Source organism: Camelus bactrianus, chromosome 30 (assembly GCF_048773025.1).
Source record: "Camelus bactrianus isolate YW-2024 breed Bactrian camel chromosome 30, ASM4877302v1, whole genome shotgun sequence".
Lineage (NCBI taxonomy): Eukaryota > Metazoa > Chordata > Mammalia > Artiodactyla > Camelidae > Camelus > Camelus bactrianus.
In genome coordinates, this window is record NC_133568.1 from 17,056,312 (window position 1) to 17,073,929 (window position 17,618).

The 17,618-nt window shown below is 47.6% G+C and overlaps 1 protein-coding gene across 5 annotated transcripts in view; it reads left to right on the plus strand.

Annotated features, from left to right (window-relative positions):
- Positions 1–2,711: 2,711 nt before the first annotated feature.
- Positions 2,712–17,618, plus strand: part of NEDD4L (NEDD4 like E3 ubiquitin protein ligase) — a 299,031-nt gene continuing 284,124 nt past the window's right edge. For 2 of the 5 annotated variants that reach the window (XM_074355281.1, XM_074355285.1), the window contains exon 1: positions 2,713–3,054. In XM_074355281.1, coding sequence (XP_074211382.1) covers positions 3,007–3,054 — 48 coding nt within the window. In that variant the 5' untranslated portion in view covers positions 2,713–3,006. Of the gene's footprint in view, positions 3,055–10,578; positions 10,759–17,618 lie in introns of those variants that run through there. The other 3 variants (XM_074355280.1, XM_074355282.1, XM_074355287.1) reach the window with 3 other exon arrangements.

A 17,618-nucleotide genomic window follows, 5' to 3' on the forward strand; every position in this document is an offset into this window, starting at 1 on the left:
AGGATACTAGTCGTATGCAGTATATTTGTTTATATCCTACCTCATTCCACAAAGGATTTGAGTATGTTTAAAGTATGTAATTTCTTCTAAACTGAAAAAAATAAAATTTAAAAGATCAAGATGATGGAAAATATGTAAAGAATATCAGTCTGAGCTGGAGAGCCCTAAATTTTGCTCTGCATTAGAATCACCTGGGGAGCTTCTAAAACTCCTGACGCCCACGTAGCACCCCACACCAATTAAATCAGAGTGTATGGGGGTGGCTGGTAGACAGCAGTGGTTTTTAAACATCCTCAGGTGTTCCTACCTGCAGCAAAGTTCGGGACCTGCTGGCCAGGGCTGCCATTCTCAACCTTAAATGGACATTAACATCACCTGGGAAGCTATTGAAACTGCTAATGCCTGTGCTCCAGCTGAACCAAAGAAATCATAGTCTCTCAGGCTGGTGACTGTGAGCTTGGTCATTTTAAAGCTCCCCAGATGATAACAGCATGTATCCAGGGTGGAGAACCACTGCATGGGAAAAGGTGGTATGTAATTATATAGGGGATTGATTTTGTTTTTATGGGGTTCTTTTATGACTTAGGGCTATAAAATGGGCCCTGAGCTCCCTGGTGGCCAAAGTAAATAGAAAAACACAATCAGTTTAAATAATTCTTGTCATCCATCATGCAAAAACTTACCAGTTCCTTGGAAGAAAGAAAACTTTTCCTCCTGGATTTGAAATAAACATCTTGTTTGGGTCTTACAGAGAACACTGAATCATGATTTTTATAAACATCTCTACAATGAATGACATAAGGCAGGGTTCATGTTGTAGTTTCTCCTAATCATGCCTTAGGGAAAGCCAAGGTCATGGCCCCAGAGTGCTGGCAGGTGTAGGCTGTTGTGGGGGTGTGGGAGCAGGACCATGGAAACTGGACAGAGAAGAAGCACACAGACACACCTCTACAGCTCCCAAATGATACAGCCTCACCAAAGATAAAGGCTGGAACTGTGCACCTCCAGGGTGTAGAAGGGGTGTCCTGTGTAATTAGAAATTCTAATTTTCTATTAGACAATTTTTTTCAAAGTTTACCTTTCCCCATATAATATAAACTGGACAAAACTTGACAAGGCCTGGTGAGTGAGGATAGGGAAGCAGTGACTCCTGGAGGAGTCACAGGCACGGTGGCTGCAGGGCATGTTAGAATTGGTGTGTGCCGCCTCTGTGTGAGTGTGTGTGCTTGTAAATGTTTATCAAATGAAAAATAATCTAGGCCTGAAAAGGTCAAAAAACTTTGGCCTGGACAGAATGAGCAGAGACCTGTCTTTTAAAATGCTCCTCCATTAAAGATGACTTTTTCCCTCAGTTGGACTTTTGTGGCATTTTGTGGATTTAATGGCTCACGATTTGTAGAGAAGGTTCCTGAGTAGGGTGTTGACTCCAAGGGGCTTTGTCTTGAAAGAAAATCCACAGTATGGCACATATTTAAGCCACAGTCATGTCGTAGGGAGGCAAAGGAGAGCTTACATTAAGATGGGTGTTTCCTTTCTTTTGAAAACGATCTAGCGCTGCACACAACGGTTACTTAGTAAAGGAGCTGCGGTCGGGCAGGAAGATTCTTCCGGATCACGTGAGTTCTCCTTTCTTAAACAACTGACTTGAATGAAAATCCTAAATGCACCCTCTGAATACCAAAGAGGGCACTTTGATGTTTTTCTTTTCAAAGGCAAATAGCATGTTCTGCTTCTGTTTTCTTTTTGAACCCACAACTGTACTTAACATCTAAATTTAAAGGAAGTCTTCCTGAAAAAGCCGACCTACGAATTTTTCTCTTATTTAAAGTAGTCTCTGGCGTTCCTATAAATCTGAAGGATTAAATGAACTGCTTGCTAGAGAAACAGTAGCTGGCATGTGGGAAGAATCCTACGATGGCTAATAAGACGTCTTAATGGTTTGCATATGCAGAGGATAACCTTAAACTTAGGCTTGATATTTCACGTTGCGGCTCACAAAAGAGATGGTTTTTTATTCAAAGAACCGCGCTGTGTGTTTTCGAGTGGGTGGGTGTGTACTCAGCGGGCGCTGTGTTGGTTTTGTTCCCTGTAAGGTTGACACAGGCAGTGGCAACCCGCGGCCACACCGGGGCAGCCTCTTCCCGGCTGGCGGCCGGGCCAGGCGGCTCGGGGGCGCCGACAATGCAGCCAAATTCGGCTTGCTGGGGTTGCCAAGAATTTAAAGGGGTCTAGAAACATCCATCTTCCCCCCTTTAACAACTACCGCGAGCTCAAGGCTCTGGGTTAAAAAAGACTTTGGGGAAGAAAAATTGACCTTCTTGTGGAAAATGCCTTCAGCGCCCCCAAATGCCCAGCCGGCCCGCTCCCCAAAGCGGAGGGAGAGCCGGAGGGGAGGGTGGGTCAGCTCCGAGGGCCGAGCCCACATCGGCACTCCTCCGGCGACCCGCCCTGCGGCTCGGGGAGCGGCTCTGGAGTCCCAGGGTGGGGTGGGCGTGGGGGCCGAACTCCGCCACCCCCGCGCCCGCGGCCCGCCCCCCGGTCCGGCCTGTGATTGGCTTGGGGGGCGCGTGTGCCCGCCCCGGCGAGGCGGGGAGGGTCCCCTCCGGGCGCCAGGAGAGAGGAGGCGGAGGAGGGGGCGGAGAGAGCGGGGGCCGGGAGGGAGCGAGAGAGGGGGCGGGCGAGCCGGGTTCCAGAGATTCGAGAGCAGGCTCGGAGAGGGGCGGAGAGCGGCGGGCGAGCGTGGAGGGAAGGAAAGCCCGGCGGGCTCCGCGTCGCCGCTGCCGCCCGCTGCTCCGCGCGCTCTCGGCCCGCCGGCCCGCACGGCCCCGCAGCCTTCCGGGAGGAAGCGGCGCAGGCAGCGGCCGAGGCGCGCGCGCTCGGGCTCTCTCACCTGCCGGCGCCCGGCGGGACGTGCGCAGGGCCGGGCGCAGGGCCGACCGGCCCCGGAGGAGGAGGGAAGACCCGGCCGCCCGCGCCGCAGCCCAGCCGCCCGGGAGCGCCGGCTCCATGGCGACCGGGCTCGGGGAGCCGGTCTACGGACTTTCGGAAGACGAGGTGAGCGGCGCCCCCTTCCCGACGGGACTCCCCGGGGAGTTCCTGCCCGGCGACGGCAGGGGGTGGGGACTGGGACGACCCCCGGGGTGCGCGTACTCCGCGCCTGCCGGGGAACCCCAAAGGCGGGAGCGCCTTGGAGCGGGGTCCTGGCGGGGTGCTCGCTTCTTCCGCCCGCCGCCCTCTCCCTCCGGTCCAGCGCATTGTTTGTAAATAAAGCAGCGCGAAGCCCCGCGAGCAGAGGGATTGCTTGCCGCTCCTCGCCTTTGGCTGGGAAGAGGGCGCGTGCGCCTCTCTGCCCGCGCCTGCCTTTCCTCCGAGCCGCGTCTCCCCGTGCTGTGGGGCAACTTTCCGCCTTACGCCCCTGCAGCTTGGGAGTCCATGATGTGTGTCACGTCTAGGTCGCGGCAGGAGACCCTCGCCACGTGGGGGAGCCTGGGGTCGCGAGGGAACCTGAATTGTTTCCCCCTGGAACTTTCTTTTTAACGAGTGTCAGCAAGTGCTCTGATGCATGTGTGTGTTGGTTACGGAGGGAGCCGGTGAAACACTCGGAGCTGTGCATGTCCGACCCTCTGTCTTGCAGAGTCTAAAGCCAGGAGTGTGATTTCGGGGTCTTTTGGGTGGCAAGGAGTAGATCTGGGATAATGGCAGGTGCTACTGGAAACTTGGAGGAAGCTTCAGCCCTGCCATTTTTTTCCTCCCAAGGATCCAAAGCCCAGCACCTCCGGGGTGAGTGGAGAGATGAAAGCTCAATTGATCCTTTTTATTGATGAAGCGAATTAAGTAAGCCACGCCCCCGGGGCTGTTGATTTGACTGGAAAGGGCTTTGTTTTTACCCTCACTCTCTCCTTGCGGGTTCCCACTCCCCCCTTTTGAGACGATCCTGCTAAATCACTGCTAAGCCCTCTCCCGACCAGCCACACTCGGCTCTTATTGGTGTGTTGCTCTGCCAAAAAGGGGGGTGGGAGAGTGTCGCTGGCGCGGCGTGACAGGCAGGCTGGATGGAGCAGGTAGGAGGGGTTTGCCATCTGGCGGGGTGCGCGCTTAGGTCTGGCTTGCCTTTCGAGAGGTGAATTTACAACCCATGAAGCATTACTCAGCAGGGAGGTATTTCCTATGGTTGTGCATTTCATGAAAAATTAATGCCTGGAAATTCAAAGATTTCTGGATTTCTCTTTCTTCCTTTCTGTTTTCTGAGGTCTCCTCTTTCTCGGGTGATGGGGGTGGGGTTAATAGGCTCTTATCTGAGACGTGAGAACGTTATGGCTTCCCTCTCACCAGCTTTCCTATCCTGGTACTGTGTGTGTGTGTGTTTGTGTGTTCGCGCTTCTAGGTGTGTAATGGCATAGGTGTCTTAGGGTGGGGAGGGTGTTCGGGGATGCTTTTTTTTTTTCTTTTTCCTTAATGGTGCTAGGTAAAGCTTGTTGTGGTATTTCTTTTATCAAAGAATGATCACAATGCAAATAATGTGTGATTGGCGTTTCCCATCATTTTGCCATGCTGTGCTTGTATAAAATATTCCCCCCTTTCTGTGCAGTTACCTGGGGATGGGTGAAAAGTAGTGTTGTTTCATTTACCCAGGGGGATCACCTCTCCCTCTTGTCTCTCCTTTTTGAGGTGCTTTCTCTTTCATTCTCTACTTCTCCGTTTAATTAGTAGCAGTAGAGGGCAGGCAGTGAGCTTTTAGGAAGGTGGTGAGACACAGGCATTCCCAAACAAAGGGGCTTGAAGTACTGTGGCTGCTCAAGACAGCTGCTTTTCATCTTAGGTCTTTTTAAAAAATTACATGATCATTCTTAAAAATCTCTGTGGAAAAAGATTTTTAATGAGCATTTTGGGAAATGCAGCAGCGTAAATGAATCACATGCATGCCAGTGTTTGTGCTTTGTCTGCATTTACAGCTAGTGTCAGAATCTACCTAGAGCGCCTCTTACCACTTTTGTCTGAATGAGCAGAATACTGGTGTTTAGGGTCAAAGTGAAGGATGGAATGTAAACTGAATCGGGGTGTGTGTGTATGTTTGTGTGTGACTGGCTTCACTCCTGCTTGTTACTGGAGGTCTACTGGGGCTGTATAGGGAATAAACAGCAAGAAGTGATGAGGAAATTATATTGATTAAATGATGGCCATGTTGCTGGTGCTGTTTAATTCCACGTACACTATGTTACAAAAGACAAGTCATATCTGTCTTTTCTCAGTTTCTCCTATCAGTGGGGGCAGGGTTGTTTTGATGACTTCACATTTCTACGGTATTTGTTTTTTATGGGAGGTTTCATGCTGTCGGGTTGCCCTTCGGAAGATCAGGGGTTGCCTTCGTAGAATATTAACAAGAAAGTTTTGAATTTGCACAGCTTGTTTTGTCTCTCTGAATTGGTCTGTGTGAGGAAACAAATGGGAGGTTTTTTAACAGACTCTTAAAGTGGATGCCTGATGTAACAAATGGCAGGGTGGTTTTTCCAGGGCGTATTAAATATGGGGGCACTTCGGTTCATGCACTTGGTGTGCTGCAGAACATCACACATGAAGATATTTTGATTGCTTCATGGCAGAGTCACCTCATAAACCTCTTAGCAAAATAGGCATTTGTACCTAGCAAATTTCTTAAAAGTAAGTTTGTATTTTCCTTGGAGGCTGGTGAAGAGCGTTGTGTGTTTGGAGTGCACTTAGTTGTGTCCCATCTCTGAAAGACTCTTTAGCTCTAAGTACTGCTGGTGAAGCGTTGCATTAACCTAGAAAATCGCGGGATGCCGAGACAGAGGGCATTGTTCTAGGTCTGTCCAGCTTGTCAAATGAAAGGGATTAAATGTGGGCTTTGCTTGTGTGAGCGCATGTGCTGTTTATTGTGTCTTTCTGGCTGGGGTTCCTCTGGTGAGCTATAGTTCATATTCATCCGGATTCAAATTAGGTCCATTTGGGTAATCAAATTTGCAGTTGCTATCAGATGAAGGACTTCTGGTATTGGCGGGGTTAGCAAACTAACCATATTTCTGATTCAGGGCCCAGAATCAGATTTGGTTTGGAATTAGAACAGTTTGGACCACTTTCTGCATTTGGCCTAGTTCCTTGATGGATTTTTGTTTTGCGTTTTGTTTTTATTTATTTTTTTGGTGATCTGCAGCACATTTTGGCACAATTTACTTGTGAATGTTGCTCTTAACCTTCTGAAATCTTTTATTATAACATCTCAGAAAGGTATCCTTTATTTAACAGATTTTCTGGTGGATGAAAGTTAGAGAACTTTCTCCTTAGGTATGGCATTTAGATTTTTTTTTTTTTTTTGGTGGTTAGAATGAGGCACATTGCTTAGAGATGAAGGCTAGGCTGACAGGGGATGGTACTTTGATACCCTCCCTCTTTATTTTATACAAACGACGATAGTGGGCTAATGTGTCATGTGCTTTCTTTGCACTTGGCACTGTATTGGGCCTTAATGCGATGGCTATCTCGTTTAATCCTCATAGGAACCCAATGAGGTATGCTGTGATTTATAGATGAGGAATGGAGGCTCAGAGAAGTTAAGTGACCTGTATGAGGACACACAGCAAGTAAGGTGTAGAACCAAGATTTGAACCCAGTTCTAGTGATTCCAAGACCCTAGTTTTTTTTTTAACATGCTCCCTCTCTTCCAGGTATCTTGAAAGGTCTTCATAACAGGATAATATAAGATAGAGGCAAATGTCAGAGATTGTAAACTGATGGCTTCTAGGCCAGAATTCACTATGTGCCCTGCTTAGTATCATCTCCATAGTGATGGTGTTTTTTTTTTAAATTGAAGTATAGTTGATTTACGATGTTTCAGGTGTACAGCAAAGTGATTCAGTTATACATATACACATTTATATATTCTTTTTCAGATTCTTTTCCATTATAGGTTTTTACAAGATATTGAATGTAGTTCCCTGCACTATACAGTAGGTCCTTGTTGTTTATTTTATATATAGTAGGTTGTATCTGTTAGTCCCAAACTCCTGATTTATCCCTCCTCCCCCTGCTTTCCCCTTTGGTAACCATAAGTTTGTTTTCTGTGTATGTGAGTCTATTTCTGCTTTGTGAAATAAGTTCATTTGTATCTATAGTATTTTAAAACGGGGGGATTTTCATGGGAAAACGGTCAAAATCTGACTTCATTGGGTCTTCATTCTCACCTGGAAACGATTAGTGGGTCTGAGTCATGGCCCTTGAGATATGGCAGCTGTGCTGTAGTTGCCACAGTCTCCCCTGCTCCCTATTGTCTTAGAGGTCTTCCTGTTTATTTGTGTATAATTACTCACTTCATCACAAACATTTAAGGTTACCCTTTGGCATAGGTATCATTTTCTTTACTCAAGATGCTGTCAATTTTAAGATGCACCACGTGTTATGTACCGCTTAGAAAAGGAAAAAAAAAAAACTTGTCAGGCTGTGATAACTGTTGATTTTATGAAGCATTATTATTTTAGGGATGTTAAAATATGAAGACAAAGATGTTTTAGAATTCATAAATTACTCTCATTGGAAGCCTAAGATAACCCTAAGTCACCAGTTTCAATGCCCCTAGTCAGTCAACAGTTTTAGTCAACTGCCGATCAGATTTCTGCCCTTTTGTCTCTGAGGAAAGGGCTAGAATAAGGGAAATGCTCTTAAGTGGGCATCAGCAGAAGAAAGACAGGGAGCCTTGGTGATGTGCCCCTCTGACTAGCCATCTGTGAGTCATTAAGAATAGTCGTTAATTTATAGAATGTGGTCCATGTGTATTTTCAAGAGATTACTTGAGAAACCCTGCAGGCCAGCTTTGCAGCTGTGCAAAAAATGGTCACAAGATGGCTTTCAGAAATTACAGTTTAGGTATTGTTTGGAGCTGAAGGAGGATGCTGAAAGGCTGCTCCCCAGAAGCTTCGACTTGCCCATTCATTCCAACTGCATGTGCCTGAGTCAGGCCAAGCACTGCTGGTTGGAGAGCTCCTCTATCCAGGACTCCAGGACTCAGGCTAGCCCAGTTAATCTGTGTCATTCCTGCTAATGTTTAAGAAACACACCCTAAAAGGGCCTCAGCTTTATGGTGGCATTTGAAAGCAGTTTTTAAAATTGGCAAGTATACCATATTGTAGATTTTATGAAGCATCATTATTTCTCTTTAGGTTTTTCTTTTCTTAAAGGGTTCTATGGAATTTGTAGAAATTGACATTTTAATTTATATTCTGTTTAGTTTTATTGTCAAAGTGTTTATTCGAATTATGCCGTCACTGGAAAGTAGTTTCCTTAAGGAATATGTAAAGACATGAGGACAGTGGCAAATGAGAATCCGCCGATGATGGCAGTTTCTTTACCATACAGAATGCAATTTAAAGGGAAGCGGTTGAATGGTGCCAGGGCATCTCTTCAATGCACTGAGTCCCGGCATCACCGGGAAACTTCCTTGGAAAGTTGTTGGGGGCTTCTGGGAGCATCAGTGTGCTTGGTATATATTCAGGGGATACATGAATAATCTCAAGGAAGAAATCTCCAGTGTTAAGAATGGTTTTCGATTGTGACATCATCACAGCAATACTTCTGAGCTCCTGCTAAATGGCTTCTACACTTACCATGGGGGGAAGAAACTATGCTCATTGCTAATTAATAACTTTTCTGTAATGTGCTGTTATTTAAATAAGACCATAAGATCATGATTATATGGGACTGGTGGAAGAAACAAATTAATTTCTTTTCAATAGATTGAAATCACATCAAAATTTTTTGTTTTATGTTAAAAAGATATTTAAGCAGGTTTTATTGTTGCCCTTGAATTTTGGGTCCTAGACAACTAGCAGTAGTCAAAAGAGATCCTAACTTAAGAGTTTTTAAGCTTTTTGATGCTGTAGGTCTTTGAATAAGTGTTTTTATCTTACTGATATATTTGTGAATTGGTAATAAAGCAGATTACATAGTGATCTTTTAACAATCCACATAAAAGAGGATTAAAATAGTAAATGAAAGTGTTGATATTAAGTGTTACGGTAGTAGAATTCACAGAGGGCAAGGGAAGTGTGACACAGTGTTGCTTTCTGTTTTCATACTGATTCTCTTCCAGGTCACGGTATAGACAAATACATTTCATTTTCTGACTATAGGTGGCAATGTTTGTACTGTTTCTGTTTAATGATGTTAACCGTTGGTTTGGGAGTTGCTTGTTGGCGGAATATGGACATTGGAGCGTAATTTAGAGATGAGGATAAAGAAACTAGACTTAGAAAACAGTATTTTCCTACAGACTAAAAAGAGAAATCAGTTCTGTAATAAAAACACCTAAAGTGGTATTTCTCAGTGTGGAAAATAGCAGGAATCGTCTGTTTTCCAAGTTTCCCATGCTCCCTCTTACCCAGAACATTAAAACTTGGGAAAGGCACAAATCCAAAAGGCATTTGGATTTGGGGGGAAAAGCCCCCATGACATACAAACACACAGAAAAGGTCCTTTGAGAAGTGCTGTCATATCCTTTCTTCTTGGGTGCTTAGGGACCTTCTAAATAATTCTAGTATGTTGCACGGACGGTTCCATAATTGCTGACGTTGACTTTGAGAAGGAACTGATAACTCTCACTGCTCCCAGTCGTTGGATTGCTGGAGATATTCTTGGTTCCTGAGGCAAGACTGTGGCTCAGGTTCTAGCAGAGAGAAAAGCAGTGGTTAAAGATCTTGGACACTTATTTCACGAAAACATAGGATCTCGTTATAGTCGTAACGTTTTGTCCTGTAGCCGAGTGGCCTGAATGCCTCCTATTACTGTAATACTTTGAGGTGAGAAAAGCCACATTACATAAGCATGTCTGGGGTAACGAGCTTAAATTTGACACTTCAGCCGACTTTTTGTCCCTGACTTCAGAGTCCCGTATTGATTCAGAACTGGCCAAGTTTAACGGAGAGGCTATCAGATTCCCTTGCTGTCATCAAAATCACGGTTTGGTGGCTTCTTGGCAGGCAAGCATCCACTGAGAGACTTCGTATTCTTTTTATACTTCCTGTTCTCCAAGAAAAAAGGGCCATTCAAAAATGAGTTTTCTCTTAGTGTAAAACGCTGCAATGTGAAATCCGTCCTGTGGAGGTGGAACTTGGCCGGGCTTGTAGAGGCGGTGGTCCCAGGAAGGGGATGAACGAATGCGAGAAACAGCCCCATTGCTAGTTAGGGTGGTGGCCCATCACCCGGGATGCATCAGGGCTCCTGCTGCCCTGTGGCTTCCCAGGTACACGGAAGTGAAGTTTTGATGGATCGCTCGTTTGGCTCAGGCACGTGGGTACCATCATGTGCTCCATCATCTCCTTCTGTGTGATTGGGTCCCTCCTGACTGAGGAAGCAGACCTGGAGGGGACCCCGTGGAGCAGCAGCAAGGGCTTGAGTTGTGCCTCCGATTCTTGGTCTTGCCTTTGTTAATACAGTTTTCACATTTTAATTATATTCCCCGTGCTCAGCCTCATGCAAGCCTGTCTCTTCCTGGTCTGCCCGGATGTGGTTCTGGGTCACGCTGTGTGTCTCTGAGAGCACTTTGTAAAGCTGGCCTTGCCCCTGTGGGCGAGGGGGCTGCAGTGGGAGAGACAGGCCACGCGGAACCACCCTGGTGCAACATCTGTTTTAATGTTTTAAAACTCAAAGTTAAACCATTTTTGAGTGATCTAGGTGATTGATTAAAAGTCTTTGACAGTCCGTTTCGGCAACCACCAGCATGAGGACTCTGGTGAAGACAGCCTTGCGTCCCAGGTAACGTAGCAGAAGATGAAAAGCTCCTCTTCTAAGTTTTCCTGTTGTTTGACTGAAGATGTTTGTACCGAAGGGCTCCTTGTCTTTACGTGTATTAAGTTTTGTTTTGCTTTTGAGTGCTGGAAGTCAGTTTGGTTTTTCAGAAAATGAAAGCAAGCCGAAGCTACTTAGAGAAGTATTTGGCTTCGTAAGCACTCAGTATTAACTATTCATGAAGAAAGTGGATGTCTGTGTGTCCCACTGAATTAAAAGTTGCACATACTTATGAATCTCCCAACTACCTTTAGCTCCTGAGGAACGGAGATCTGTTGAGAATCCTGCGCTGTGTTTTTTAAGTCTCCACTTTGCTCTCTCTCTGTTAATCAGTGGTTTAACTTCAGGTGTCCTCAGAGTACTAACTTCATCTTTGGCAGTTCGGTTTGGAAAGGGGAAGGGATGTGGGGTTTAAGGTGAAAAAAGGCAAAACCGAGAATTGGTTTGCTTACTTTTATCCTTTCTTCTCTTTCCTTTGGTGCTTTGTGGACTGTGAGTGATAATTGGAGGCAGCCGTAATTACAGTCCGTCAGTTGGTGTTTGAACTCTGACCTGGCTGTATTTCCTCCCCGCCTGTTGAGTCCCGAGGAGAGATGAATGTGGTTTTTGAATTAAGCTGTATCTACAGGGAGCTGAACTCTGCATGTTGACTTTGAGTTCTAGCGTATGTTCATGTTGATAACTTGAGAGATCGGGCTGCACTGCCTGCCTTTGGAATAGATGTCTTAGTCGTCAGTGAATGTTACTAGCGAAAGAGAACACGTAAGCTGGGACTAAAAGCCTTTGCTTCTTTGCTTGGAGAAGTGAGATAGAAAAGTATTTATTGTGTAGCTGTCGGGGTGGCGGGTGGGGTGGGGAGATATCAAAGAATATTTAATAACATGGAGATGTCAGTAATATAATATTAAGTGGGAAAAGTAGTTTACAAAACAGTGCACTGTTTCTGCAGAACAGTAGAATCCTATTGTGGTTAAAAGTGTGCAAAGAAAAAATGGCTAGGAATAGATCCCAGGATGTTAACGACAGTTACCTTTGAGCAAAGAGGTTACAGGTAATTTTTATTGTTTTTGCTTGCTTAATGTTTTGTATATTTCTACAATGAACTTTTTTTTCTTAACATAAAAGTTAAGTCTAAAAATGAGGTAGAAAGAAACCTCGCAAACGCATGTACTTCAGGCTTCAGGTAGAACCTAGAGCATTTGTTCAGTACAGATACTGATAGTGTTTGTTCAGTTGAGCAGGTTTTATCAACGGCCCACTTTGTGCTTTGTATCTGAAGACTTCAAGGTCATTGTACCGTGACTTGTGCCTTTTAGGAGCTCCCCGAGATGGGAAGTGGAGGGAGAGGTAAAGGGTTGGATTTTTTTTTCAGAAAAAGTGGCTGGCAGATTATATTCTTTTTTTTTTTTCCCCCACTCGCAGCTTGTAAACTAGATGTTTCATTTTCTCCACTCTGGACACTTAAAATTTGCATTTTCATCCTTTTTGACACTATGATTGCATAAAAGTCATTTAAATCTTTAGTGTTGTGACTTTTTTTGTGTGTGTACTATGAAGATTGTGGCCTGTGGTCAGACTTAAATTTGTTTTTTTTGTTTTTGTTTGCTTGGGTTTTGTGTGAGAGGTCTTGTCGTCACCTGATGGTAGCATTGAGTGGTTTTTACCAACATGGTAACTAGGCTTAGCTACAGTCATTGGTACAAATAACAAAGTGGCTGGAAGCCCTTCTTGTTTTGCCTTAGAGCTGACTTGTAACGTCCCTCAATGGTCGGTGTTTTCCCGAAGTAGGTTTCCTGGTGGTTCCTTCCTGAACAAAAGGGTAGAGAAAGCAAATACTGTGTTATGTCTAACCTGGGACGTGTCTTTATTTCTGCTCGCCGTCAGCCTTGTAGTATCTCTGAAATGAGGGTGCACCTTACAGTTGATATGTGTGTTTAATGTGGAGGTAGGTTCCTGGGGCTTATACCACCCTCTCCCCCACATCCCTCATCCCCTCAAAGTTACAGCGGACGGGTGATGATGGTATCTTAGAATTGTGGCACTTGGGCTGTCCAGTCTCAACTCAGGTATTATGATATGTTCTTGGTAGTTGTCTTGGAGATTCTAACCTTATCTCTCTTGTTCAGTTATGGTGTGCCTATTAAGAAGCGCCCACCTGGACAGTAGGACATGTGCCAGCTCAGTGACATCATCATGGAATCCAGTTCATTTTTCTCCGCTCCACTCTCTACAGCCTGGCCCTTTTCAGAGGCTTTATAGGTGTAAGAGTGGCTGCCAATGGCAGTTAGAGCTTTGTTCTCTTTTTCTACTTGCAGAGGAAAGATAATCGCTTCCTGTGGCTTTCTGTTTAAGATTAAGGAATTCTCATTCCCGTAATCACCCAGGAAATCTCTTGTTCTGTCTCATTGGCCCACAGGGGCCTAGAACTGCTCATCCCTCACCCAGCCAGTGGGAAGGAGGGGGTGGAATTACCTTTATTACCTTAATGGTCCAGCCCTTGAGCTGGGGTGAACTCCACGATGACCCTACAGCGGATGGACAATTCATCTGCCTTCAGATACATACACCTTTAGAAACGTCCACGGCTTCGTGAAGTCACATGATCCCCTGTCCCCAGGGAGGCAGCCCAGATAGTCACGGAAGTACTGCAAGCATCTCTGGGTGATCCACTGTCACTTCTCTCCCACCTGAAAGTGTTCCCCATCACGAGTGCGTGTGCCTTTCGCACAGTGAGGCTGGACAAACCGAAACGTTCGAGTTTGGAGCGGAGGAAGGTTTGTTACAGGGCCGAGCAAGAAGAATGGGTGGCTCATGCCCCCCAAACCCTGAACTCTCCCGGAAGGGTTTCAGCAAAGCATGTTGCAGGGCCACATGAGGGAGACGGGTTGCAGCGTGTGTGATCAGCTCGTGCACAATCCTCTGACTGGTTGATGTTGAAGTAACCGTGTGGTTAACATCAATCCTTAGGCTCCAGAAGGTCTGGGGCCTACTGCTTACAATCAGATCATCAAGTAGTTAATTTCTTCAATTTAGCATCTGAAAAACTCGGGAAGTGGGCATGGGGTACTGTTATCTGGGTACTTCCTGGAGGAGCTACAGCAGAGGACGTAGGGGAGGGGTCTGTCCCAGGAAGGCCCTATAGGGTCCTGCTTGGTTACAAAAGGAGGTTTTCTGTTTTTTTTTTTTTTTAAGGTCTGGTGACTTACGGCTTAATAGGTTACAACCCCTGCCAAACCATCCAGCCTCCAGCAGTGAAGAAGGAACAGGATACTATGATAAATGTCCCATTTGGAGAGGCAGAAAATAAGGGAGCTCAGCATGTGGTTTGCTGGCAGAACAGGAATAGCCTGGAGTTCTGGCCTTGGTCAGCCGGTCGGGCAACTTCCGCCTCTGCTGCATTATGTCCAGTGTGAGCATCTCCCTTGGTCCTTGTCCCCTACAGCCGCCTCTGGACGGACGGGGACTGGCAGAGGGCCTCCTCTTGGGTCCTGCCGGGGTGTGAGTCTGGGACTTCAGGGTTGTTTGGGCGTTGAGCAGCCGCAGGCTGGCATCAGATTGGCTGTATTGCTCCCATGAAAACTTAGGGTCGGGATATTTTTGGCTTCCAGTCAATTCCAAGGGCTGGTAATGACAGCCAGTGATCTTACCTAGGTGAAGTCTCTGGCTCTGGAGATTTCTGTGTCTTAGTGACAGGTCTCTATACCCTGCTCATCCCATTGTTGGCTGTCTGGCAGTGATTTTTAAAATAGCCTCAAACGAAGAGGCACGCCTTTTGGGTCCCGCAGACAACAGGGCACTTGAACCAACTCTGCTATTCAGAATGACTCGCTTCCCCAGACTGGGATTGTGGGGCTCACAGGACCCTCTCCCTGCCCCACCCACCTTGGCAGTTCCAATTTTATTTACAGCATTTCTTTTTATACAAAACCTGTGATAGTTAGAGCTCTTGAATGCAAGCAACAGTGACCAGTTCTGGCGAATTTAAGCTCAAGGGGATTTATCGAAGGTATTTGCCATGACACGGAAGTACCTGTAAAGCTGGAGAGCCAGGCCTGGACAGTGGTCAGGGACTGAGGGAGGCTAGAGACCCAGAATTGCAGCCAGAGAACCCACAGGAATCGTCTGACTAGGGCTCCTGGGCTCCCAGACCGTGAGCGCCCCCTCCGACACCGCTTCCCACCCATCTCCCGATGCTTTGGGGAGGGGCTCCTCTTGGCATAGCTCCATCAGCTCTCCTGTCTCCTACCTGTGTTGGGGGTCCTCACAGCCACTCTCAGGCTCAGTGATTCAGTAGAAAGACTCCCAAGACCCAGAAGTTGGTACACTCACAGTTATGGTATATTACAGCGCAAGGAAAACAAAGCAAAATCAGTGAAGGGAAAAAGATGCATGGAGTGATGCGTGGAAGAAACCAGGCGGGAGCTGCCGAGAGTCCTCCCCCAGCAGCAGCACACAGGATGCGCTTAATTCCTCCAGCAACTGCTGCGACAACATGTATGAAATGCCGTCTACCAGGGACTCTCATTGGAGACTCAGTGCCCAGGCTTCCTCCTGGGGACTGATCGTGTAACTGCCCTCTGCCTGCCACGTACTAAATTCCAGGCTCCCAGAGGAAGGGCAGGTATTTCGCAGACAGTCTCAGCACAATGAGGCACAGTTACCATTAAGGGAACATGTTATATCCGTGGGGGGAGCTGTTTTGCATTCAAGTTCCCAGCACACAGCCAAGAGCCAGTCTCGCAAGCAGGCCTCTCTAAGGATAGCAGCCTTAGGCCTGCTGCACTGGTTCCTTTCTGCCCTCTACTCCTGTGAGCCCCTGGTAGGAAGGCTCAGGCAGGAGCCTCTGATCGGCCAAACAAAACCTTGAGTTCACACCCTTGCTGCTGGGGGAGGGGTGTGATGGGTCTGTTTCTTCCCTTTTTTAACTTTTGGTTTCTGTAATGGGAGACGGGCCCAGCTTCCCACCAGAACTGACACGGGGACTCCCCAGATGCCGGAAGTGGCTTCTCATGCTGGGAAGCGTAGCATCTCTCTTTCCCCAACGAAAACCTCTCTCAGCACGAATGAGGCCCCGCTGCACAGTGAGTGAAGGGTTGCAGCGGTGAGGCTGGGTGGTGTGAGCATTTGCCATCCCAGCATCAGGGAGGCTGTGACATGGTTTTGCAAATTTCATGTCCTCCAGAGGGGCAGGGTGCATCCCTGGGTGCTGTAGAGGTGCACAAGCTCTCCAGGAGCCGACAGGAGGACAGAGGACACGGCAGTTCAGCTGAGCCCTGAGTGAGGTGTTGACAACTCCTCGAGGTTTAGGGACAGACTATTCCAGATGGGGGGAAATAGCAGACAAAGGCAACAAGCTTGAGGAACAGAGAGAAAGGTGGTGGGCCAGGAGCATGGGGGGTGGCAGGGACTGGCAGGTGGTGAGGTTGGGAAGTGGGAGGGGGACAGAGGCCAGATCGGGAGGGTTGGGAAGCTGTCGGAGGGTTTTAAGCAGGATCTGATTTGAGACTGGAAGCGACTCCATGGAGAAAGGATTGTTGGGGGAAGGCTGAGAATGGAAGCAGGGAGACCAGTGTGGAAATTCTAGTGCTGGTTGGTTGGGAGGTGGTGGTAGACTGGGCTTCGAGGAAGGGCCCGTGGAGTGTGGTGAAGTGGTTGGATTTGGTGCGTATTTTGGAGGAATTGCCTGGAACTTGTTGGACAGATGAAGATATCCCAGGATTCTGGTGGGTGCAGTGTCAGTTACTGAGAGGAGGATGGAGAGGAATAAGATTAGAGGGGAGTAGGGAAGCCCAAAGGTCTATTTTGATTAGGTTGAGGGTAATGTACTTAGCATCCAGGTGATGCCAGCAAGCAGGTAGGTAGAAGCATCTGGAGCCTACTGGCCTAGTGGAGCTGTCCGGGCAGGGATGGGACGTTGGGGTCCTCTGCATATGGTTAGCTTGTGAGACCTCAGAACTGGGGGAGATGACTAGAGGAGAGAGCAAGCCTTGGGTCCACCAGCCTTTGGAGGTCTGGGTGAGGAGGTGTGGCCAGTGAGGTGGGCTGTCCTCCACCAGGTGTGGTGTCAGGAAAGCTGCCAGGGGAGTGGGATGGTCGGCGGCCTCCGGGGCGGTGGAGGGCAGGTGATCGGAGGACAGTGCATGTGCCTGGACGTGGTGTGGAGGATGGGCTTGGTGGTCAGGAGGGTGGGAGGGGATGCCCCAGGGAGGAGAGGAAAGAATTGTGGGGACGCAGAGGCAACTCCTCAAAGGGGTTTTGCTGTGAACATGAGTGAAGAGACGTGGCTGCCGCCTAGCCAGGACACGGGTCCTGGGGGATGTTTTCTTTTCTCCAGTTTGGAGAGACCAGCGTGTGTGTGTGTGTGTGTGTGTCCGTCCGTCCGTCCGTCCGGAGGGAACCACAGTGTCTCACGGGAGTTCTCCGGGGAGCGGGGAGGAGGCACAGCCGAGGTCCAGGTGGCCAGAGTTGAAGGAGGGAAGTGGCTGCGTGTGAGCTGCCTTGTGGCCCGTGTCAGGGACCTGGGACTTTATCCCCTGAGGCCCCTTGAGGACCTGTGTAGGTCTGCTTTTGTGACACTCACCATGCAGTAAGGGGAGGATGGATGTGGGGGGAGCGGGGCGGTGGGAGGTCCTGCAGGTGGCCAGGCAGAGTTTATGGTGATGACAGTGGAACAGGCGGGGGTGGGGGGTGCAAATGTAGGAGGCATTGGATTTAGTTGCTGATTGATTAGGTGAGAAAAAGGGAGGAGTCTAGAAAAATCCCCCAGGTTTCTTGTTTCAGAAGACCACATGGATGGGAGGAAGGGAAGAAATTTTTTAAATACTTAT